At 29.6% G+C, this 27,514-nt stretch overlaps 1 protein-coding gene across 1 annotated transcript in view; it reads right to left on the bottom strand.

Annotated features, from left to right (window-relative positions):
• Positions 1-27,514, bottom strand: part of Nmdar2 (glutamate ionotropic receptor NMDA type subunit 2) — an 82,229-nt gene that overhangs the window by 30,940 nt on the left and 23,775 nt on the right. Inside the window, exons 3-6 of the mRNA XM_018452830.1 lie at positions 9,733-9,911; positions 9,007-9,421; positions 6,735-6,918; positions 6,166-6,304 (exon numbers count right to left, since the gene is read on the bottom strand). Coding sequence (XP_018308332.1) covers positions 6,166-6,304; positions 6,735-6,918; positions 9,007-9,421; positions 9,733-9,911 — 917 coding nt within the window. The remainder of the gene's footprint in view (positions 1-6,165; positions 6,305-6,734; positions 6,919-9,006; positions 9,422-9,732; positions 9,912-27,514) is intronic.

Consider the following 27,514-nt stretch of genomic DNA (forward strand, 5'->3'; position numbering starts at 1 on the left):
GAACCACTTTGGCGCAAAATCGGTAGGTTATATCGCAGACTATTTCGTTATACCTTTCACGCTGTAAAAAATCTAACGTTTTGAAAGTAACGTGACGCGAATGGTATATCGAAGGTCGGAAATGATCATCGTGAATAGCATGAGAATTGATTGTCAACGTTTTGCTAACGTTGCTGTTGATTTTGGCGAGCTATTCAAGGGGTCATCGATATTCGACTTTGTACATGTTCGCTCTATTAATTATTGCACATCCTAATTAATTGCATACAAATTTTAATATATATAACTTAATCAATTAACATCATGTATCATTGTTAAATATGTTATATGTTATATATAGTGTTCTGTTTATTTATATTATTGGAAATTAATTGCATATGTCTACCTTAATTAATTACATCATTTGTTTCTCGAAATCTATACGTATCGTAATGAAAATAATTTTATTAATTAAATTATATATTGTATAACTTATTACCAAGTAAATTATTTAATAAATATTTTTAAGTTTCATTATACATTTAATCTAATACTGCGCGCGCGTGCAACATAAAAATGTTTCCGATATATTATTAACTTAATATTAATTAATTTTTAATAAAAAATGAATATAGAAAGAATTTTTCTAAATTTTTAATTTTTAATTAAGTTATAGTAATTGCATTTTAAAATCTTTTTGCTCGTGTTTAAATATTTTAAAATAGAAATATTTCCAATTAGTTGTAGTTCATACAACCGGCATGAAGCAAAACATATCGATTATGAGAACATATATATATTTTTTCTATATTCTTTGCCAACATCCGAAAATAATATACGCTATTTCAGAAGATGAGAAGATAATAATTGGTTAAAATTGCCACTTTAACGAACATGAAATTCAAGGTGAATTGCTCATATTTACCTTGAATTTTGAATCTCTGGGTTACCGGCATTATTAAATTACTCGCGCCTTTGACCAACAATCAATATCTTTTTATCTTCAATTTGCTGTGAACTACATATACACGTTTATATTACAAGAAATATAATAATAAATTTGATCATTTATTTGAGTTTAAAATATTTTTTAATTATTTTTATTTGTTATTTAATGTAATTTTTTTTCATATATTTCGGTTACATAATTTTTAATATTAATTTTCAATATAATATTTAAGAAATAAACAATTTGAATATCATAAAAATTTATAAGACATAAATGCAAAACAAACAACATAAATTAGTTAAAAAAATATTTTATAAATTAATAAGACATAAATGAAATACAGAAGTCATTAATAAATATTTAAGTAAGACAAAAATTATCAGAATACAGTTGTAATTAGCAATAACTTGATTAAAAATCAAAGAAAAAAAAAGAAATAGTAAAAAAAAGTAACAATAGTAAAAAAATTGTAGAAAAAGAAAAAACAAGAAATTAATAGACTAGACATAATAAAATATTATATTTAGAGCAATTTTTTTAGCGTTTAATACGATTTATTTCATTCTCTCTCTGTAAAAACGAGAACTGAGAAAGAAAAGAAGCGGCAGAGAAAGAGAAAACATCAAAGACATATACACAAAGGTATGTTTGAAATATCGACTAAATAGTCGAGTATTCGTCGAAAATACGTTTATCTGTGTATAGTTGATTGTCGGAGTCACATCGCACGTTATCCCGCTCTGATGCATGCATACTAATTAATTCTAGTTCCATGCAGCTTCCTAAGTGACGACCTAATTTCGCACGATTGCGCGAATACAGCAGGTTCTGGAGTAAACTGCGTTCCGGCGAGTTTGGTGCGATTCTTGCGTCGAGAATTGGAATTTAGTGGATGTACCTAACGTGATTAGCCGATCGACGCGTTTCACGCGCGATACCGCTCGCATCGAGCAGACTTTGATCCGATATAATCCGCTTATTTTGCAAAAGGCCGGCAATTTAGTAGCGAAATGTGCGGGAAACATGCGCACGCCGGAAAATGATACATCACTGGTACCGTTGAAATTTTGTCATGAACACCTGGCGTCCTTTGTATATAAGGATTGATATCAGGAAGATCTAATTTCCTTCAAGTTACTACGCGAACAACTGTATGTATAAATCAGAAGATCTATTCATCCTTGTAAAAGTCTGTAATCAAAGATATCAACGAAGAAATACCGCAAACTAATATAAGATTTAATTTCTTCGTGAAAGAAAAATTCTATCACATATAAACAGAGAGAGAGAGAGAGAGAGAGAGAGAGAGAGAGAGAGAAGATATTACATAAACATATAATTTTTATACATATATTAACATAATTCAAATGTATTTCACGCAATATAATTAGCATATATATATATATACACATACACACATACGAGTACGTATATCTTAGCACGATATAATTTCTCAATTGTTTTGTAAAATTTAAGTTTAAAAAATATTTTAAGGAATAATTTGTTCATTATGAATTTAATATATTGTGTCATATTTATAATTACATAGAAGAATTATTATACATAATAATATTTCTAAAATATTAACAATGTATAATTTCCTTCAGATATTAAAATTTTTTAGAATTGTTGTAAACTTGATTTCACAGCCATTATAAAAATGCAAAATATTTCAATTTTAAAATTTTATTGAATTCGTGATACAAGGTAGCTTGCATTTAATAGCATTATTTATGCCATTGCTGAAGTACATATGACATGAGAATATTATTAATATCCCAGATCCAATATTTTCTGTAAAAAACATGTATTATATTCAGTTGCTCATAACGGCTATTTCTCATTAAACAAATCACATAAAAAAATGTAAATACTTCATATTTTAATTGTAAAATGCGTTTTCCTTTACATCTGTACATTGTAATCCTGTTCTCCTTTATCAACTTGTCAGCTTGGTCTTGCCCAGGAAATATCAAGTCCGTCTTTCGATATCTCCAATTAATTATTTGTAGCACAGTGAAATGGAAGGATGTCACTGTCAAAATGAGATAAACAGAAACATGAGAACTTGATACTCTGAAATCTGTCGGTGATAATTCGCGCTGACATGATACAGACGTAAGATATAATTAGAAATGAGACGTCGACGAGCGTGGTTGAAATATCACGCGATGGGTTCTAGTCTTTAGAGGAACAAAGTGTCGAGATGATCATCTTTAAAAGAAATAATTAAAATCGTGACTAGCCCACGCGAATCGCTAGAATCGAAAAGGTCGCGCGTGTTGGCGTAACAAAGTTCCGTGTTCCGCCGCGTTGGTTGCAGGGCAGCAAATGAAATTTTAGCGCAGCTTTCATTACGTGACGAGCTAGGTGCTGAATTAATAGGATTTTAATTACAGCCTTACCAAGATAAGCGCAAATAAATGTCACAACGAATATAAGGCTTGAACAGAAGTAGCACAATCGCATCTTCTTTACATTTAAATAGTGCTTAGATGTATTTTAAAGGTATATTATCTTAAATAAGTTATTCATTTTTTAATATTATAATAATTATTATATATCTCTTAAACTTAATTTATAGCACATTCCTAACTCTTATTATATTACATACTCATAGATTTTTTGTAAAATGGCTGTTAAGTTATATGAGAAATTAATTACTCACAGTTATACTCACTATAAAAGCTTTTAGATTTATATATTAAAAATGCAAACGCATAAAGGTCTATGTGCATTAAAACTTGCATCGTTAATCTCTACCTGATCATTTTTGCATTGATTAATGAACAAAACACAAAATATCAACATCATTTTCAATAAACATGATATATATCTTAACTTAAATCTTGTAGTTTTATGATCTTATCGTAAAGTTAATTAAGTTCTAGAAAAGCGCAATTTAAAGAATAATTGATCTTATGAGATGTCAAAGGGTTTGCGGGTTATCGTTGTATCGTGATCTTATATTAATTTTTTATTAAAAAAATATTAATAGAAAGAAATAACACACGATTAAATTAGTTTTATAAATATTATAAATAATATTTATGTAATGAAGAATAATAAACACATTTCTAATATTTTTTCAATGTTGTTATGGACTTCTAGACTATAAAAATAGTATTATACGAAAAAGATTCGAGACTTTCTAAAGTTAATATCGAACATCAATATTAGAACAACATTTCATCAAAGTAGAGTGGTATACCGGTGCGCATCATAATGTATTATGAATAGCCAGCACAAAGTATAAAAGTTTTATCAGCTATTCGGTAAAAAAGTCTATCTTGATGTCTATCTTGTAAGCTCATTCTCCACAAATGACGAATTTACTGAAGCGGATGGATGATAAATTCTTGTCTGTGTCGAGACGTCGTGATTTTCACAACGCAAGCGTTTCAAACTTTAATGAGGTGACGAAAGAATTTCCTGGATGAAACGGTTCACTGAACAGAGATGGATTCGTGTCACAAGAGGAATGTCGAAAGGTGGAGTTAAACTTCGCTGGCATTTCTAACGAAATTCCCATCAAACTTGTGAAACTCGATACCGCTGTAAAACTTGCAAACGTAGGAAAAATCTCAACGGACACTCAATGATACATTACAATACGATGGTAATTTTGGAAAAATATGTAGAATAAAGATTGTGCAGAAATCCAATTGCAAAACATTTTATGTCACGCTTATTTTGTATAATTTATCAGAACACGATATTTTGATAAATTAATTAGTTAATTCAACGGTAACAATTTAATTAATAATAAAACTAAATTTTCGAAAATATTACTGATAAAAATATAACAACAGTAATTAAAAAGATAATGGTAAGATGGTATAAGTATGTTTAACATTTAAAATTACGTTTACGGCCATTTGAAAATCATAAATTTTCTAGTATCTAATATTTTATGCAAAACTTATCATAAACTTCAGGGAAAAGAAAATTTTTCCAACACAATATCTTCCTCGTCGGAAATTTCCATTGCGCACGTTAAGGGATGCTATATTAGTTTTATCTACCACAAAGCACCACGCAGTAGTACCTCCACTACTGCGTACGTGACAATCGTGTTACCGTTTCTATGAAGGAAACGGATGCGTCCTGAAATATCTTGCAAAGCATTTCATAACGCGATTATGAGCTATTCAGGTCTGACAATTTCTAGAAAGCATCAACTAAGCAGAGCATACCTGTGATAGGTCCAAGATTTATTGAAAGCTTGCACTGTCGCATTAATTTATTATCGCGAATGATTTGGCGCCGCACAATGAAAACGATAAAAGATACGGATTATGATATGAAGTTATTCCGCCGATTAATAGTGTAACACTTTGCGGTTCTCCGCAGCAGATGAGCAGATTGCAAAAGGAACGTCATCGGCGCCGGATGCAAAAGGAAGCTAAAATTTACCGCAATTCCGCGGCTTCAGCTCCGTAAATCCAATGTAATGAAAGAGACGATCACGAAGTTATATATAGCGTGACCCCTTTGAGCCTTTTCGACAGAGAGGGCGATAAATTCTACATTTTTACTCGATAACGCTTCTTCAGTTTGAAGCCAACTCGTGCACGACAAAAAAACTTTCTGCCCATTGCGTGTTTTCATTCTTTTTTTCAACAGTTTTGATTTAACGAAATGTTGCACCTGTGAGTTTATTTTCCCACTTTGTTTTATTTAACTCCGATTTTACTGGAAAATTTTTTTCATCGATTATATACTAAAAACATATAAAATATATATTTACTTCTAACAAAAATTTGTCTAATTCATAAATATATAATTAGAAAGATCTTATGTAATAAATAAAAAAATTATTAATTAACTTTTGATATTTCTGTTTTTCATGTCATAATAATTCGCTGGTCAAAAAAGTTTTTTTCCAGCGTATAAGTATTTTTTTCGCTAGAATATAATAGAAAATTAGTGTTAGTGTGTTTTTGTTTTTAACCCAATTTTTATACTAAAAATTCTTTCTGTTATACAACTTTATGCAAATATATGCAAACGTCTCGTTGCATTAATGGCATCGCAATATTCAGTTTTGTTTGGCGAGAGTGCCATGGAGGTTCTAATCTTGATATTCGGCGCTTTGATTTAATTATTCGTTCGTCTTCACGTATTTATTCCTGAACGTTCAGAGATGCATCATATCTCGCGTCGCGACTAGCAATAGCTTCCGGAAGATAAAGTTTCGTGGTTGGTAAAGTGCATGCAAGATGATTTGAACTTACCTCCTCCCAGACGAGCTGTTTGCTAACTCCAGGCCGAAGGTTCATAATTTTCAACTCCGCCGCCTTTAACACACCATCTTGAGTGAACTCTACGTTTGGCTTTCCTTGATCACCCTCGACCGAAACATTCTTCAAATATCTGAAGAGAGAATATAATGTATAAAGCAAGAAATGTAAGCTTTTGTAAAAATTATATTGAAAGATATTATATATAAAATATTAAATATGATGTATGTGTATACATAGGTATATATTAATATAATAAGATTATAATATTAAATTTATTAAATAATGTATAATAAATTTAAATCATTTAATAAAATAAACATTTTCATTTTGTAATTATATAATCATATCATTTTGTATTATATAAAATAAATAAAATACTGCATTAACCCAAGGATATAATTCTCGAATATTTTTACAAAATTCTGTTAATTTATTACAAAGTTTGTAAAAATTTCCTGTAATACCATTCGAAGAAAATTCCAGTCTTGCTATTTAGAAAGTTTCGTGTGAATAATGCATGAACAAATCTATCCACATTTTAGCAAATTATGTGAAATTACTTGAAAAATAGATCCCCTGTGCTCCATCGTGATTCACCGACGCCTTCGCAGCTCAGTTGAGTGTTCAGACTTCGATTCGCATTTTTCGGATCATTGACAAAGTCCTCGACACCATAAGCGTAGACCTTGATTGCCGTGGTGATTTCGCTTACCAAACTCTCACTGCTCGTATCGAAATGTACACCTGCAGCAAAGAGATATCGGGCGGATTTATTAAAGCAATTTTATTACCAGCGGGATTTATATCAGTTTGCACGATACCAATTCAATCATTGCAATGTAAAGAAGATTTTCCATTCCTTTTTTTTGCTTTCTTTTACCGATAATAATCGGATAGAAACGGGCGAACAACCGAATGAGCTTAAAAATAATTTATGAGACACGGATTTTTATTTTCAATATAGAGTTTATTGCTTAAACTCTTTTTGATAATTAATAATTTCGCATTAACTTCCGATTTATAAGAATTGGATTTTTGAGATAACTGGACTTCAATTCGATTTGATATTTTTTTGGTTGTTTATTTTTGAATAATTTTACGATTATGTTCATATCAAAAATTGTTTAAAAAATACAATTTTAAACTTAAAATACCAAATATTTATTTATAATTTAATTAAGAAATAAGTGAAAAATGAATTTTGTAGATATAATATGACTTAATAAAATAAACAGATAAAAATAATAGAAGAATTTCATCCAAATTTACCAAATAAATTTTTTCGTTATTCTTGCTGTTGATTTTACTTTGCTTATATTTAAAAATATTTTTATATTGATTGTCTCTTTCTTATGTGTGTGTGTTCAAAGAATATATCTTTTTTCGTATAGAAACACGGAGAACTTGCGCTTTGTAAGATTTTATTCAACCAGATTTTTATGCGATATACTGCGCCAACTACATTTCCATAAGTATCAAAGTGTGAGCAGGATGCGAGAAAGAGAGAGAAAAATGAAGATAAATCGATGTATGTATCGTACAAAGCTGAGAAACGTTGGCATTGGCGATTCATGCTAGAGTTGTTTTCTTCTTTTTCTTCGACCAGAAGTTGACCCGTGAAAATCAAGTCAACAAAAATTTTCTATATTGTTTGAGTATATTTCAGGACGAGATATTCTTTGACAATTTAGCGAGATAGAGAAAAATCTTGAATTTCACGAGATAGTTTTACAAGCAGTGTATAACATCTTTTTGATGAAGCACATAAAATTCTTACTTTTTTTCGTGTTAGCTAACGTAAGATAAATGTGGATTTATATGGATGAATATAGTTGAACATATATACTCTTGCAACAGAAAGAACTTGCGAAAGGAAAAGACAGAGAATATTAAATACAAGCAAGCAACGTTTGCTTTGCTTGATTCGTAGCAATCGTGTTTAAGAGCACGAGGTGTTTATGTTTTATATACATAGAACGAGTTTACCGCACTAGTTTTAGCTAGCTCGCAGAAATTCAGACGCGAGAGATTCAATCTAAGTTATGTTATTCTACATGATTCACCAGAAGGAATTCGACGAATTTATTTTTCTCTCAAGGATATTCTTAGAAAATTCTCAAGGAAGAAATCAATTTTCTGTTTCCGCGATTCTGGTCACGGTGTGAATAACTCTCCCGTTTACCCACCCGAAAGCCATGCATTCTTACCAATAAAAGGCGTATTCTGAATGTTAACATATGTGTAACCGACGTAAATACTCCATTTTACCGCGACGTCTAGCACATTCGAAAGAGATGTGAGATTAGATATTATTTTAAATGAATTCTGTGTAATGATTAAACCAGAATTATTTTCGTGTTGCTGTGTACATACATACGTATTATGTTTTTCTTTTAATTATAAAAGATAGTTATTTTTAATTTATTTTCAACGTAACATATATTTTAATTAAACTAAATTTTTATGTAGTTTTAGACTAAAATGTAATAAATACGTATTTGATATACATAATCCTTAAATTTTGTGAATATATTTTGATCTTCTTTTATAATTAATTATAAAACGAGAAATAAGGCTTCCGATAGAAGAATACTTAATTTCTCAGATATAAAATTATCGCAGAAAATTTTAGTCTAACACTATATAACAATTGTAAATTTAATTAAAATATGTCACTATTTTTTATTTTCGTGAACGTTATAATATTGATTATAGTTCACGCACAGTTTGAATGGAAGTTCGTACACACAGACCTCATGGTATTTTAAAATTAGGAGAATTTGCAAATCCAATGACCGCGAATATATAGATACGAATAATTTTGCTACTCACCTAACATTCCGACTGGAAACTGACTGGGAGTTTGTAGATTCTCGATAACGCTTTGCGTTACGACCCACACATAATTCTCGCCGGTAATTTTGTAATCCCTGGCAGCGGTCAGGATATGAGTAGCCTCTTCTCTGGTCGAGTACAGTAGCATCACTCGAGACTCGCTGTTAACCAGCTCGAGCAAATCGTGCGGTTCGGTAACCAGAATGGCGCTCAGTATGGTGAACTTGAATGTGTCCTGCATGTCGGAAATTCTCTCTCTGACCGCCTGTATGAAGTCGTCGTGACCAGCTATTTGCGAGGTGACTACGCTAAACTGATGCCACTTGTACCTCTCCAGGATACTCAGCATCGCCGCGGTCTGATGTTCCAGCGACGGTGCCAGTTGCAGCTGCAGACTGCTCTGTGACGCCCGCTACAAACCAACGGAATTCCCGTTATGTTTCGCGAATGTTGACGAAGTATACGAACTATATGTTTATTTACACAAACTATATTTCAGTTCAATTTTAATTTCACTTTTATAAAAAATATTTTTATGTGCAGAGAGAGAAAAGTAAATAGTCCGAACTTGCTTTATTGCAAATTGCATGTTTTATCTCGTATATTTCAATATAACTTGAGACATTCTTTGACGTAATGAAAAATTCACCTACAGATATTGTTTGCGCGCAGGAACATTAATAAGTTCTTTTACTTTTTTTCATTTTTGTTGTAATAACTTACTCTCTCCAGACCAGAGTTATCAGCATTCCATGCAATCACAGGAATTCCTAAGTAACCGGCCAATTGAAGAAAATATTGAGCGCTGGCCGTGCTGCGTCCGTATTGTTCATAGTTCATAAGGTATAAGATGGCCGATACGTTCACCGAAAGAAACTCCTTACAAAGCGAGTCTAAGATAGCTGAAACACAAACAATTATTCCATGATAAATAATAATCCTAATAAACAAATATTCCAATTTTTTGCCTTATTTATTTCCTTATTATTAAAGGAAATTTTTAAAAGTCTTTTATTTTGTTAACATCCACATAGTACCTCTTAACACGATACAATTAATTATTCTCAATTATTTGAAAGTTACAAAATAATAATCATGGAAATAACAACCGTTTATACGTATTCAATGTATTTCTTTTTTCAATTTGCTTTTCTCCAATTTTATTTTTTTTTTAATTTTGCAAAGCGATCGTATTAGCAGATTAGCTAATCGAATAAATATCGATGAGCAATCAGCGTCGTATTCTGTAAGTTACAATAATCCAGTAAAATCAAGTGAATTTTTTATTCGTCAGTACCATTAAGCTTATCTCGTTGCCGAATGCACTATCGCTTAATCGTTGGAATAAAACGGTACACGTAACTTCAATTTTTTACTATCATCTAGTTACGTCACGTTATTCTTTCCCACTAAATTTATTTCTGCGTCTTTATCACACGCACATTTTTCGAAAAGCGAAAAGCAAAACGACGACCATGAATGTAGTCCGACCTATCTCACGCACAAACACGCTTGACCGACTGACCTCGTTTTGGTTATATTCTATTGTTTCGAAATACAAAGTACAATAGAAAGTTTTAGTTTTTTATTTCGTGTGATATTTCTTCTATTTGACTTTATCTGATCCAATTTAAGCAAAAAGCATCAAGGTCATAACACAGAATTGAGATTTTAAAAGACTATATATATATATATATATATAGTGCAGGGATTGAATTTAAGTAAACACTTTAGATTATGCTTTTTATTCCTCAAAGAATTTTTTATCTTTAGTTGTTTTTAACATAAAAATAAGGATACTTTGATTTTTTAACTCAAAGATAATATATCGCAATAATTAGAAATCTGTCATTAAAATTAAAATTGCTAATAAAATTCTAATAATGAATTTTCTAATATAATTTCACTTCCGACGGTGGTAGCCGCATATGTAATTTAAGTCTCATAATCCTTAATATATGAATAATCGATAATTTAATTCGATTAATCAGAGAAAATATTCTTTGATTCAGAAAATACTCCTATAATATAACGTTATTTCATTAAATACAAGTACTTCGCTGCTCTGCCAAGTACTAGTCGAAAAGATGATTAATCGTCTAAGAAGAACCGATTGTCTTGTACAATATGATCTTTAACGATCAACTTGAAATAATTTTAAAACGTATTATAGTAGGTACAGGAGTTATAATTTGAACACGAGAATGATTTTTATACAATTTAGAAGCACGTATATTTGACAAATATTATAAATGCCATTTTCTTTTAATCTTTATACTACTAATTTAATAACGATTAAACTAGGTTAGATTTTATCCTGATAATAGTTATAAATATTTAAATGAAAGAATTGATATTTCTCTCTTTCTCTCTTTCTCTCTCTATATATGTATATAAATAATTATTATATAAATAATTATGTTTGTGAAACAAAATAGCTATGAAAGTATTTCTTTCGTTAATTTTTGACTATATTTCTTGAAACAAATTTGTACTTGTGCGTTGTAGTCAACCTTATTCTCTCTCTAGTTTATCTACAATTTTAGAATAATTTATGAGTTATAATAAGTATTACATGCACCTTGATATCAAATTATATTGATATATTTGAACACTGTGCTTTCATATTCATTACTGCGTTATGTACATATACTATGTTATTTATTTAGTATAATTGTCAGATTATGTGCAAATAAATCATTAAAATATATAACTATTGCAATTATCGTGAAACCACTGATTATCCAGTCATAATTAATCCAGTCTATTCATGATTGGTTGCATTCATCTTCTATTTATATATTTTGAAATTTTCACAAAAAATTCGATTAAAGTACCAAACAAAAATCAATTTAATCACTGAGAACAATTGAAATATGTAAATAATAACTCATGCCTTTGATATTGATCATAAAATACGTTAATTAATTGGATTTGTAATGTGACTACATTAACGTTACCAAATAATTATTTTAAATAGTTATTTTAACGCAACAGCAGTTATTCATGTGTATTGTTTCCAACACAAAGCCGCAATCAAGTTTGGCATAATAAAATAATATTTGCGTAGCACTCTATGCCTCTAATGAAACAATGTTACAATAGAAGTGGAAGTAGTATAATAAAATACATTAATATGAGTACCTATGTAATTTATGTAATTATTTCATTTGTGATGGAAAAAAGAGTATATTAGGTAGTCTTATCAAAAGAAATAACGGTAATTCAGAGACATATTTTATATAGAACTCACAAATCTCTGAAATGATTGTATTAAATTAACAGGCCCAGTTTCACTTCTCTCTGTATATATGGTATACACTATGGCCTGTTACGAATTAATGAAAACGTAGTACCATGAATGTAGTAGTTAAATCTGTATCAAACAACAGAGAGAGAGAGAGAGAGAGAGAGAGAGAGAGAGAGAGAGCAAGTTGATTAACGTAAATTCCTTTGATCAGGAACTACCTTGACTTTAGAATATACTATAGTCGAGTGCTTCGTCGACCATACGTTCGTAATTTGTTGAGACTGAACGTACATAGACCTTTAAAATGAACTTTAATACAATAAAACAGTCCAAACACGCAATACTTTTTAAGTGTTACAATTAAAAAGGTACATTACAATTAAAAATTATTTGTAATAATTAAGAATATAACGAAAAGATTGATCTCTGATAAATAATGTTCTGATAAATAATTGTTTGTTAGTTATAATGAAACTGCATCATTAATGTTGAGAGAATTGTTCATACATTTATCAATAAATATGTATATATATATATAGACATTTTGCATTAAGCATTGCATTTGTTTGGAAATCTATAAATTATAATTGTACTTATGAAAGTGATAAATGTTCAGAAAGTGGATGACAAACTGGACAAATTGGTACCACTTGTTTTAAATTCTCGTCAAGTGTTATTAACGAAGATTATTTATGGCTTATTGGTGTTTGGTCTAAATCGATGAATAGGTTATTTACAACTTTGCGTGTTCGCGAAAATTAATAATTCCTAATGGAATGTTGGATTCTCGTTTGTAACAGCAAATGACATTTAAAATTGAATATGTGAAATTATCAAATATGAACGCTGCTCGTCCCATCCGACAAATGCTAAATTAATATCCGGTTTTATTTAATTGTAAGTCTGATCACACATTTATTTTTTCACGTTACCAAACTATACGTCTATTTCTGTATAATGTAGCACATATTAATGGAATATACCTTACGATTTCACGTAATATATTAATCCGTATTGATAGACGTAAATTCAGTTAACGTAATTAAACGCTCAATTCATCAAGATTAGTCACCTCCGTAGAACTATATTTGTAACGTTATTTTGATCATGATATTTGTGAGCAACTTAACATGATTCTGTCAATCCTGAACCATTAATACTAACACATCTACATTGGCTGTAAATCAGAAATCGGTCGCGTTTGTTTCGACCAACAATTACGATACCAATAACGACAATCCTGACAAATTGAGGCTTCCGTATTATTGACCGCAAAGATATTTCGCTGGTAATTACAATATCGCTAATGATTACGCTACCGTAATCGGAGATACTAGCTTGGGAATGTTGCCTTGGTTGCTGCGGGTTTAACCCTTGTATATCGTATAGTCAGTTTAACCACATATTAATTAATTAGCCTATTATGAGCGTGTGGAATAGGCTTCCGTATTTTCATAATTAATGAAAACCATTCTATCCTTTTAAATAAATATAGGTTTAAGTGAGACGAAATTTCGTTATGACGAAAAAATTTCTCCTTTATAGTCATAAATATGAATCTGATCATGTCTGACCATACACGGCTTTATTCTACTGAAAAATAGATTACATCTATTTATGTATAATCATTTATTAATTCAATTTGTAGCAATGTTTAATTTCTTACGATAGGCGTGATTATTACGATAGAAATATAATTCTTTTCATTTTGTGGAGGATGTACCCTTATGAAGTAATAATGAAAAAGTGCGATTGTAAGAATATCAGTAAAAAATTAAGAGTGTTAAAATTTATCAGTTAGCATCATCACTATTTTAAGGTATATTTACTAGAATTTAATTAGAATGTTTACTCTCTCTCTCTCTCTCTCTCTCTCTCTCATGTCTCTTTACATTTGTTAAAGCACGCGTGTATTTTGAAATATTAAAAATATTATAAAACATTCATAAATAAATGAGAATTCCTCTATTCTTATTATATCGTAATAATGATAAGATATAAAAATTTATACAAAATGCTCAGAATAATTATTTGTTTGAAAGTAATAGTTATAAACTGAACTTGTTAACTGTGTAATAGAAATATTGTTGTTATAACATTAATATAACGTGAACGCATTATTAAAAAATTATATTTGCTTTCATTACAGTTTAATTATCCTTTTGCGTTTAATTATCCTTTTAACTGAACATTTTTCAGATAAATTTAATACGCAGCAGTTTTACCTTCAGTCGTAAATTTCAAAGTTTTTCCTTAATTGGAATTCGTACAAGAAAGATTTGGTATTACGTCATGACGAAATAATTCAAGTAATAAAAGTGCGATGTGATTTTCAAACTTTCTTATATAACAAAATTGACGATATAAGTTTAATTGAATGCATACTGAACGTTCCTTGCGTAAATATCTCACAATTAGTCTAAAAGCTTGAGCAGAGTATATGTAGTAGCGTTCCCATAAATATGAAACTAATGACAGTTGACGTTTAGCATAAAACGAGCTTAATTGATAACTATTTAATCGATCACTTATACACAACACTTAATATTTAAATATTTAAAATGTTTCACAACTAATCAGATTTGCGAGTTATTTAATCATTTAAATATCATTGATTTTATTCAATAAAATCAGATAAGTTTAAATTGACTTATTTAATATCTATTCGCGACTATATAGCAATTTGATTGATATTGATACTGTTTTACTTCATTTAGCAATAATTATTTCCAAAAATATAATCACGTGCAATAATATATTCTGCATAATTTTCGTAATTACAAAGAAGAATATCAAAAAAATTTCACTCTATAATTATTTAAACTTTAATAATACGATTTTTTACTTTATTATTTTTTTCCGTATACTGAAAAAAATGCATGTAATTTTACACGGAAATATGCATGACTGGAAAATTACCTAAATATGATTAGAAATTTCCAATCATATTTAAGTAATTTAGATAATTTTCCAGTCATATAATTTCCATATAAAATTACATGCATTCTTTTCAGTGTACGTGTCACTTGAAAGAAGGTGGTTTTTAAAACTCAAAGTGTGTGTGTGTATCGTCGTTTAAGTAATACAGTCGCGGTAGTTCTATAAACATTGAGATTGGAAGCTAGCGTGCTGTCCAAATATTACATAGAGAGAGGAGGAAATTTAGGACGCCGAGAATCACATACCGAGTGACAGTAAACGCGTAAATACACTAACATCGACTATTCGCTGTCGTCATGAACGTGTGAGTTAAGCCTGAAATATTGGCTCTCTAGGACATCTTCCAGATACGAAGAAACGCAATGCGCCAATGTTAATTCCGACAGGACGTACATCACTTCTATGGCTGAACAACGCGCAGAGAAATACTTCCCATGGTAAAATCTTCCTGACCAACGTCGTCAGACGGGAAATTACGAGGGGTTTGCGCACAGTTGTGTTTGCTTGGCGATGTTCACACGATGCGAGCAGACTTCAAACATTACCAAATAAAGAGAAGAAATATCAACCTACCTTAACCAATGAAGCAACTTTATTTCTTGTGAATTTTTTATTATTAATGAAATGTTCTAAAATTATTATGTACATTAAATAAAATCTGTTCGTCAAGATATATAAATAATACAAATAATGACCTATTATATCTATTCCTTTATTAATGTCGATAAAAAAAAAGTTCATAGAAAGAACTATTTTGTTCAAGTATCTAAAAATTTAGCTAGGCATGGATCTGAAAATAATTTTATTGGACTATCAAAATTATCATGCAAAACAATCAAATATAATAAACAATGTTGCAAAAATTTTTAACATTTTAGCAATCACTTTGAGCGTCCTACACAATTATTTTGATAATCTAAAATAATTTGTTTTCAGATCCGTATCTACCTAAATTTTTAGTTATTTTAACAAGATTGTTCTTTCCTTGTTGATAATAATATCAAGCTAAAATCTAAGCTTTAGAGCTAATAAAAACTTTGTAGCACAGTTACTGACACTGGATTTTTTACGATCCATTTAACTAAATAAAGGCATTAATTTTAAAAGCATCCTACTTAATTTCAAGAAACCAAAATAGTACTTTTTTAAATTCGTATAAAAAAAATGAATACTAAGTATATTTTAACCAGATAATTCAAATTTTTTTTGCAGATGTAACATAAAGATAATTATTTGATATTTTTTACAAACAGATTTAACTGAATGGTTTTAATAGACTCACACCGTCCACTAACATTGTTATTAGTATCATTTGTCATATTACCTTTCAATAAGGCTATATCACTGACATCTGTTATATATTCACAGAGCAAACACGTTTCTCCTCGATTTTGTGGTAGCTTATTTGCCTGTCGAACTTGTGTCATACTTTGTCAAGCCTGTATCAGTTTCAAAGTATTTATCTAAATTGTATTTTCCTTATCTAAAATATAATTGTATGTAACCATCGATTAAGAATGTCTAACATTAGAAGAAATCAAGTAAAATCATATAGAACGAAAATAAATTTGTGTATGTAAATCATATAATGTTTTCACGTTCTATATTATATAATATTTTTGCAAATAAAGAAAAATAGATTGTCACTTAACTCTTTCGTTAACAATATTTCTATTATTGTAAAATACTAACATTAATCCCTGTATCCGACAATAGAATAAACGTATTCTCCCCGAGACTCAATCAATCGCGAAAATATTTACCTGTCGGACTCGGCGTGAGCTTCATCATAGTACTATTGACCTGCGATGGTGTGAACTCGTATTTGTCCAAGAAAGAGAACCTGGACTGGCCTTTAGTCCTGCCATGACCTTTGTGCAAATTGAGAACGGCCTTGTTGATGGCTCTTGTGTATTCTCGCACACCAAAACTCGTGTGAGGAACTATCAGGCCGATGCTAAGCTTTGGCAAGGAGGTATTGCTTCTCATCAATTTTTGATGATCAGTCTGGCCGATCGATGATTTTAATCCGTCCCTAGACGAGGCGACTAGTGCGCCCACCATCAAAAGGACGTATAAACCATGCATTTTTTTTTCTCTTGAGTCACGATTTCGATTCTTCTAATCTCTAGTTTTAAAAGATTAATCTCGATTTTTGCTGAAGTATTAACTGCTTTACTTTATGGTAAATCAGGTACACGGTCACAAACACAGATTAACAAGTTTAATGTCTACGTTAATTACAAGTGATCTATCGCATATTAAAGTCCACTTTTAGTAACACTTCAGTCATTATAATATATTTTTTTCGTACTCTCGTCATTGTCATGGTTGAAGATTTATACATTACACTCAGAAGCTTATAAGACACCTCGCGCACACTTTTGCTCGCTGGGACTTCTTTGTGAATGTAGATTTTTTTTATAACGTTATAGCTATTGAAATATATACTGTATTTTATTTATTTAAAATTTAATTAATGCATGTAACATTATGGAAAACATATATCACAATCCATCACAACAAGATAAGACACTTTAATAACACCTCTTTTACTAGTGCTCATATATTTTGTTATTTAACATCCAAAATTGTAAATATATTTCTCTCATACGTTGTAAACATGATAATATTATATTCCTTAGAAGGAAGACGAAATTTACTAGCATAAAACGAACAATGATATTTTATATTAGACACGAAGATTGGAAACTTTGTAAAGCATCGAGGAAATGTTCATCGAAAGTAGCCGATACTTAGGAAGATACTGAAAGATAAAATAAGATTTTGCTTCGATGTCAAGCGGATGATCCATAATCGCAAGTCAAGTCTCGAATACATTACGTAAGTAAGTAGTAGTTACTTACGGTCTTTTAGGTTCTTTATTCTCAAAGTGTTTAAATACCTCAACTAAACTCTATAGAATTTTGTATGTTTAAGTATTTAAATGTCTCAGTAATTGGATCTATAAATCCTTTAATCCTTAGATATATAGATATTAAAGTTCTTAGTATTTAATTCTATTATTTATTTCTCTTTCTCTCTTCTTCATTTTCAAGAACCGAGTTTCGTTGCGGAACACATAATAGATAATAACAGATGCAAGAGATGGGTACGTGAACTTTTTAAATTAATATAACAGAACAATGTTAATAATAAAACTCTCTTCGAATATACGTAAGAATAAAGTTTGAAATGAATTAAATATACAACTGCGTTTCGCGGTCTTGTGTCTACCGATAATTTTCTCGAGAATATCTATTCTACTGTAATTAGTATTTCTTTGCGAAGTAACAGCAAGATTAGCCGGAAGCAATTACGATGCTTTCGATTAATCGGTTCGATAATTTCACGAGGATCTAGAGCGTCAGGACCGCGGCTGAATCAATTACTGAGATTTTCAACCGTCCGTCGGAGAGTCATCTTCGCGTGTAATACCACATTAATTGGTAATTATAGTAATGTGTCGTATGCTTAAATTTGGTCATAGCATGCATGTTTTTGTTTTTTTTAAATTCGTTCTAGTAATAAAACTCAAAATTTTATTATCATAATTAACATAAAGTATCGAATCCCGCCTGATATTTTTCGCAATAAATTATGTACCGTGCTTTAAAGATGTTTATTAGCACCAATAATATTAAAATTGTTTGTCATTTATGATATTACGTATTTCAGCTTCAGCCTAAGGCCGGTATTCATAGTCCATTCTTATTTCAAGATCGTGTTAAGTAATGTCTTAAGATGCTAATACGGTCCTCTGATTGGTTTGTGACATGTTAAGATTGTACTTAAGACGGTTTTGAATATAAAAATCGACGTTGAATACTGCCCTAAGACTGTGTTTCAAGAACAATGAACAATTGACATGCAGTTTGTTTGAATTGGAAATTATAAAACTTCACACATATAATATATTATCAGACATCATGACTCGTCTTGACCTTCTTGTGTTAAACCTAATTTGTGTTAAATACATCTCAGTCCATTTTCAATTAACATTGTCAATACAATAAAAGTCTAATCTTTTTAATTACATTTACATTTCTTAAACTTTACTACATTAAAAAAATTTTTTTGTTTTCGTGTTTCCCGTCAATCGCTGTTAATTTCTTGCAAAAATGTGAGAGTTCACATGTTTTATATCAAATACAGTAAGATATATAAAGTATATATAAGAAAAAACGGATTCAATAAATAAATACGTTTTTGCATTAAAAGTTTTTCAAGAGATTAGAGTTTCTCGATAATATCGAATGCTCATTTATCAGGTTCGCTGACAATATGACGTGTGGTAGAATGGAAACGCGCGGAGAAAAAAAGCGTTGTAAATCCAAACAACAACGGATAGTAAAGAATGCGGGTTCGTATATCACTAGCTCGTTTTCTCTCTCTCTCTCTCTCTCTCTCTCTCTCTCTCTCTGGTATATCTATCTTAGGGAATATAATATACAAGTCGACGGAAATGTTATTCGATTGACGTAGAACTTCGATGTGCTCGGTCTTGCATCCTCTCATTCATGCAAACAATGTAATGTTTTTCTTTCGCTTTTTACTGACTGTGTCAAGGATTAAACAGACAGAAGAAAATGGGAAAAACCGTGTTTGATCTGATTTATGAAAATTGACTACAATCTACAGACTGCAAAGACGATAAACGGGAAATTTGCATATTTTATATGCATCTATTTTCATTTTATGATGATCGCGAACGAAATATCAAGTTTAATAAATCCATTAGTATCTATCTCATGACTGTAAACATTTTTGAATGTAAAACTCGCAAATATCTTTTTTTGCAATTTTGCTTTTTTAATTGATAATAATCGTCTGTTTGATGAAATATAATTTGATCATTACATAATTTCCTTCATTATTCTCAATGGATCGCGTTGTACACGTATTTGTATAACAGTTAAATTTTTAAAAATTAAAAAAATTTTTTTATGCTAAAAAATTATGAAATTTACTTCTATTTTAACCGAAGTTAAATTATCCAAGTGTTTTTAACGTTCAAATAAAATAATTTTAATCTTTACAGAACGAAAAAGTCACTATAATATTAAAACAGTATTTTGAGTTCATGAATATAATAAAATAATGAGTTATAACAAATCCTTTACTCAAGAAAAAGTTATAAGATTTTAGAAATAGATCCTCTCCTTCTAAAGATCGGATGTAACTCTGTCGCAACAACTCAGATACAAGATTTAACAGTTTAACATGAAAGAGAAATGATCAGACGCGAGTACACCTAAATTTAATCCTACGTATGCTTAAAAATGTTTTACAATAAGCAAGCCGTGAGAAGCTAAGTTAATTTTATAAAGACGGCAATGAAATATCACCGCGTGATAAACAAGCCTGCTCATTCCGTAACAGGAAATCGCCGTTAACGAGAAAAGACACCCGCAGGATTCTGCGGTTTCCGAACGTGTTTCTCAACAAACTCGAAGTTATTCCGTCACTCGCGGAATCACCGATAGAGAAACCAATGCCAAAGTTTAGGAAGATAGTCGTGTCGGTTCTAGTTAAGCCCTGGATTTCGGAAAGTACTTCGGAAGGATCGCAGTCACGTTGTACGGAATCCTGCAACCGATGACCGGTTCAGCGAAGTTCGAGTCTTAAATGACATTACAAGAGTATGACCATGAAACGTATCGAACAAGAAGGAGATCTATTTTATATTTGTGTCATTTGGAAAATACGATTGCATAATTGTAAAAGATGATATATTTAATAAGTGGCATTAATTGTACACATTAAAAATCAAATTTTATTGATTCCATTTTTGGGTTAATTTATCGACTTTAATCTTATTATGCAGTGTACATACAGAAATTTATTCTTAAAATAAAATTTTTGTATAAAGATAATACTTTAAATAGAAAAAGATAACTTGTTATCAATATATTTTTATAAGTTACGTCGTAAATTTTTCTTAACAGTCGTGTATGTATATTTATAATGTTATACAACTCTTTAAACTGTTCAAATAAATTGATAATTCTTTAAAAAAACAAATCAGTATATTTTATCTCTTGACACACACCTATTTTGTCAATAAATATGCACAATTTCTAACGGATTCAAAATATCTTGATGGTGTCAAGGTTGCCTTGAGATGTATCGGATTAGAGCTATTTATGCGAACGGGAAATCGGTGATAACAGGATTTACAGAAATATCCGGATATCGTTATCTGACAAGATAACGATATCCGGTTAACTGCATTTCGCGTTTCAACATACTATCATGATTATTGATAGAAATGGGATTTAAATGGACAGGAATACAGGGATACAGATTGGAGACAAACTTATCATATTAATAGCACTTGCATAGATATATGCACGACAGTACTCCTCTCGCGTCGTGGTGGAATTTTCAATTATACAATAATTCTTAAAAATCTATTCTTCTTATACAATTCATCATGAGATGAATACAAGGCCAGTAATTACGGTCTTATGCTCTCTCTCTTTATGTCTATTACTGCAAATCAAGTTTGTAGTAATAGACATAAAAATTACTTACAAGCGTTATAATATATAATATTACACAGAACTTAGAAGATTATGTTCTGCTATATACTTTGTGCGAAAAATATAATACACTTTGCAACTATATGTTATATATATTTAAAACTGAATATTTGATAATTAAGCCTTTATAATCACGCTCATCTGCAATTTTTAACATTCCAAAACGACATTCAGCTTTAAAAGAATGGAAGATAGCAAAAGTAAGCTCGGTTCCCTCCCCCTTTCAATCCGCACCGAGCGAAATGGAGGAAAAAAGAAAAATCGAACCGCGAGATTGCAGGGAATTGAAACTGCAGATATGGTTCACGAAGCATTATTGTGGAATCTTAAAGTTAGATAGAGTAGCCGGAAAAAAACTGCAGTAATATATTTTTTTTCTGATTCATGTTAAAGTAAATTTAGGAAGATGTTGTTTAATGAAGAAAAGCTAAATATAATAATTATATTTAATATTTCAACCTAGAACACATCATAATGACATCAAAATTACGTCAAAATAGCTTCAAATGAATATTAAATTCAATCATTTACGACTCACTTTAACGTCATTTTGATGTTGTTGTGACTTGTTATTCTGTTTGAGAAATATAACAGTTATATCGATTGCTCTAAATATCATTAAAAAAAATAGTTTATTCGTTTCTTCTTGACATCTTGTTTATATTATAGACTTTAAATAAAAAAATTTAGAATTAATTTTCAAAAATAATTATACGATTGGACAAAATATTGTGAAAACATTAATGATAATAATATACTAGAAGTGATATATAAACGCTAAAAATGTTAATAAACATTTTTTACAAATATTAAGTTTCAAAATTTTTTGAAAATGTCAATGTATTATAGTTAATTTTGAGAATTGACAAAAATGAAATAATTTACAATATTTTATAATATTAAGAATAAATTATTTTTTTTTATCATTTATATTTGTTATATCAATTGACATTTTTAACAATTAATCGTTCCAATCTACAATATCATGGATCATCGTTTTTGTATTGAATTTTTATTCTTTAAGTCTAAATAATCTCTATCATTATTTTAACGTTATCATTTTTAAATTTATTCCATCAATATTCAATACATTTTTCCATTTTTCCTTCAATTTTAAACGTCCAATTCATTTATCGCAATCAAGATTTGCATTTTTATGAAGTATAAAGCCCTTTTCTTAATTTTCTTAATTTTCTCAATCAAATGTTTGCGCTAGATACATTATGAAGCTTGAAAAAAAATCAATGACAAACAAAATTAAAAAAAAAGTATTAATCATATATGTATATAATATATTATTCATATCAAATTTATTTAATAAAAAAAATTATATATATTTTATTATTTTTATTCGTAATATTAAAATTTGTATTTATATTTATATATAACATTAAATTTTACTTCAAATAAATTATTACAATAATCGATTCTTTAAACGATAATGTTTTATTTAATAAAGCAAATTACATGAGAATTATCGTATGATAAATCGATGACTTATTACATTTTATAATAATTAGAATGTCAATCACGTAAGTTTGATGATTGCTTAGTTTTCACATTGGATTTCTGATATCATTGGAATTATTAAATTACTCTCGTTACGCTTCTCAAATATTAGCAAATTCCAATTTTGTTTCTCACACGTAGACTTTTCCTTGAAATATAGAGGATTATTGTTTCATTCATTCTTTTAAAATTATCTTATGCTCAATGTATTTTAAATTGTAAAATTAAATTACACGTTTAATATTATTGTCTACCGAAAACGATCCTTAATTCCATAAAGAAAATTATATCAAATTTTCATCACTTTCTCTTTTCCCCCCCCCCTCTCTCTCTCTCTCTCTCTCGTAGGTCAATATCTTTTATTTGTCTACTAAAAAAAATTATTATACCAAAACTGCAGAAAATTTCATGTTTTTTATTTGTTTTATCAGAAAACATTTTAATTATTTAATTATGGATAATTTCATTTTTAATATTTTTAAGTTTAGATCTATGATATTTATTTAGAGAAATAAACCGAAAATATAATTTGCTTTAATGTGTAATAGCTGTTATACTTTTATACGCCTTTATTACACACATACACACACACACACACACACACACACACACACTTTATATTCCCCTCATTTTTCTGCCATATTTCATCTTCTAAAGCAATCTATAAAATTTTTTATCCGAAGTTCTTGCGCTTTTAGCGATTTTTCAAATACCTGGTCAAAAACTTTTAATCCCGTCATTCACCTTACTTCTTTAAGTGTGGTCTTTCATCTCAATTTTACCCGTTTATCACATTTCTCTTCTTTTGTTCAACTTGAAAAGTCAGGATTGAATTTGACGCAAGTGAAAAGCATGCAAAGAGCTGACAAAGCGAGCTAATTAAATTTCTATTTTCTAGTTCAAGATTGCCCTGCTTATTTTTTACATGTAGTTTTCAAAAGCTATCGATGCTTCAGTTTTTAAAAGCTATCGAAGCTGTTTTATTTCTTCAGCTCCTTCATCAGTGCATTTTATTAGAAACACGAACGATTTTGCGTTTCAATCGAAAAAATTAGTTTTCATCAGCGTGCTCCATCATAATAGAGCACAATTAATTAACCAAGAATACTAACCTGAAAGTTAGTTAAGCACCAAAGCTCTTCTGTGTATACCAATAAGTGTCTAAAATAGCGTTGTTAGAGATAAAGCTTTACATAAGAATTAGTTAACAATATAAATCGAAAATGCAACTTAAACATTTTTTAAATTCAATTAAACAATAACATATTTTTTATAGAGCTGCTTAAGTTAAATTACTTTTTGCAACGTACAATTAGGTAATATGAGTTGAAAAAGATCCTCAACAAATTAAATTTTAATCATTTTATACATACATCATTTAATAGTTGCACAGATTACATTAGAAATACAATTTTCAAATTACATCTCTTTAATAATAATAACGCAAATTTCATGTCTCTTTATCAAAATAGAAGGCAATATTGAAGCGACAAATAACCTTATTTACACGACTCAAATAGGAAAACAAGAGAAAGATCAATTCTCTTAACATGTAGGTGGAATCTGACATAAACTTGATCTCGCAAGCTTTTCGGATTATTGATTCGAGGCGCATTTCGTGTCAATTTTTTTCTCCTTTTTCCTGTTCATTTTGCTCTGCACCACTAGTAGCCCCTCGTTGCAATCAAACGTGTGAAATTAAATTCGATACGAGTGGTGCGATGCGACAGAGTCGATGAGAGGTAGAAACCTTTGTCATTACGGGAGAGTTGCAAATGTTTGACTGTGTCGAATGACGGAATATATTGCTACGCGTATATAGGTTTAACTATTAATGGCACTAATAGTTGCTAAATGTTAGCTTAATTTGTGAAATTTCACTATAAATATATAAATTTATTTCTCTCATTTTAAAAAGAAATAATTTTGTTATTCATTTATGGTAGTCCTTGCCATTCTGATTGCTTTCCTGTCCAATATGCAAAGTAGCAAAAGTAAACAAATATTCATAAATATTCATTAAAATATATAGGTGGTCATTAAGAATATTTGCAATCTTTAAAATTTTGTATTTATTGTTTTATATATAAGCAAAATTAATTTTAATTTCTTTAATGAAACATCGAAGAGAATGATTTCTATTTCTTCTTTTGACAGCAACATAGCATTACAAGCCACTATAATTATTAATAATCGCGGTATGCTTTGCGACTGAAGTGGAATTATCATTGAAATTATGGCAGTTTAACTATTTATTCATCCATGCGTTTCATAAGCAAATTGACGCGTAATATTCATAAACTGAAACTATGCATTTAAACACGTTTGCACAATTATTTCATTAAACACAAATGAGAAAAATATTATCTCTATTGTGCATCATTCTGTGCATACAATAATGTATTAATTAATCATTTATTCCTAAGCATAAATATTTCATTCTGGAATTTGCTATGAAAGAAAGATATACACATTTCAAAGAATCATAGAGAAAAATGCAATAATTATTTTCGTTAATTTATAGCAATTTATAAAATATTTCATTTGTCCCATTAATCATTTTAATATTAAACAACATTAACATTAAAGCACATATATATTATATAGAAAAGTTTTAATAAGTAATTCTTTCATCCCATAAACAATAATAAAACAATCTAGTTATGAAGTTTTTTATTGATTATCAAATATTATTAAATATTATTAAGTAAAGTTTCACAACATTATTTTTGAATAACGTGATTTATTTGACAGCACACTAAGCTGTTAAAACCACAATGAAGTTACTTACATTTAACCTGTTGCTTTAAAAATCATTTTTATTTTAATGTCTTGTTAGCTCAGCATTCTTTAAATAAAAATATAAAGAATTTCAAAATTTCTATTCTCGAAAATACGTACGTGAGAAAAGTTTTATTTGTGAAAATATATATTCTACCTTCTCAGAAGTATGCGCCTGCCTTCGTATATCAATCCATATAAACTGAATTTAAAAAATCGCAAGAGAATAATGTTAATTAGTGCAAACGTTGTTGTAAACAAAACACACGCATTACAATTACTACTGTGTACCTACTACGCGGATTAATAATAAGATAGAAAGTGTAGGATTGGCTGTATTCATCATCCACAGGTGGTTTGTACACGTGACTTGAATGTTAGCAATGGTTAATAATTAAGGAAAAATATAGGATGGAAAAACGAGGATAAACGATAAAATGTGTATAAAGAACGGTTTTGCCGGACTGGGGTATATCATGCAGGGATGCCACTCTGAAATTGCCTCTTTAACATTGACCACGCGATCTTTGGTTTCTTTTGATAAACAAGGGGTGACTACGCTATCAAAAAAAAATATGTACTATATATATATATTATGCCGAAGGGCAGAACAAACATAAGGGTCACAAAGTTTGATAGAAAGATTTGAGATATGCGAGAAAGTTAAGAAAAGCGAGAAAAATAAGTAAGTATAATCTAAAAAGTTATATCACGTTTTTATGAAATTTTCTCTGCGTTTTTGTAGAGTGTATTTTATTTTAACAAAAGTCAATTAACACTGTTGAACAGTTTCAAACGTAAGTGGCAAACTCGATATATTGATATAATTAATAATCTTAATAAAATAAACTTCGTTATATCATGTTAATTAAAATATTTGACCGCAAATATACTTCATTTTCTACTATATAACTTCAATTATTCTGATAGTTTACAAGTGTATTTTTTTATAAGTTTGTCAGAAGTTACGCATTTTATCAACTTTTAAGTGGTCTACATATATAAAAAAAACTTAAACCAATGTTAAAATTATAATAAAAGGGAAAAAAGAATATAAAAAATTAAATATGTATGATGTAAAAAGATAGCGTTAAATCCACATATTATTAAGAGATGAAAAAAATAATCAAAAGCACAGTCAGTATCGTAAAAGATAAGATCTCTAAAATTTTGCGCATATATGCCAGAATAAAAAGATAATGAAATATTTCTAAAGAAAAAGATCTTCTTGTAGTTATTTTGTTAAATAAATGTATGTAATGAATCGAAATCTACGTAAAATGGACCGAACCATATTACTCTTTCTAGAGATTCAAAGACTGCCTGCAGCGTGAAACAAGGGTTACCAATTCGTGAAAGGCTAAAAGGGAAAACGAGCTAGGAAAGTAACAAAAAATATAGACGGCTATTAAGGTCATGCGCCACCCTTCGGTGTTCCAGCTGGTTTAATCCTCATATTCTGCACGATCGCGGAGCAATA

The sequence above is a fragment of the Mycetomoellerius zeteki genome, unplaced genomic scaffold (assembly GCF_001594055.1).
Source record: "Mycetomoellerius zeteki isolate Tzet28-1 unplaced genomic scaffold, Tzet1.0 scaffold35, whole genome shotgun sequence".
NCBI lineage: Eukaryota > Metazoa > Arthropoda > Insecta > Hymenoptera > Formicidae > Mycetomoellerius > Mycetomoellerius zeteki.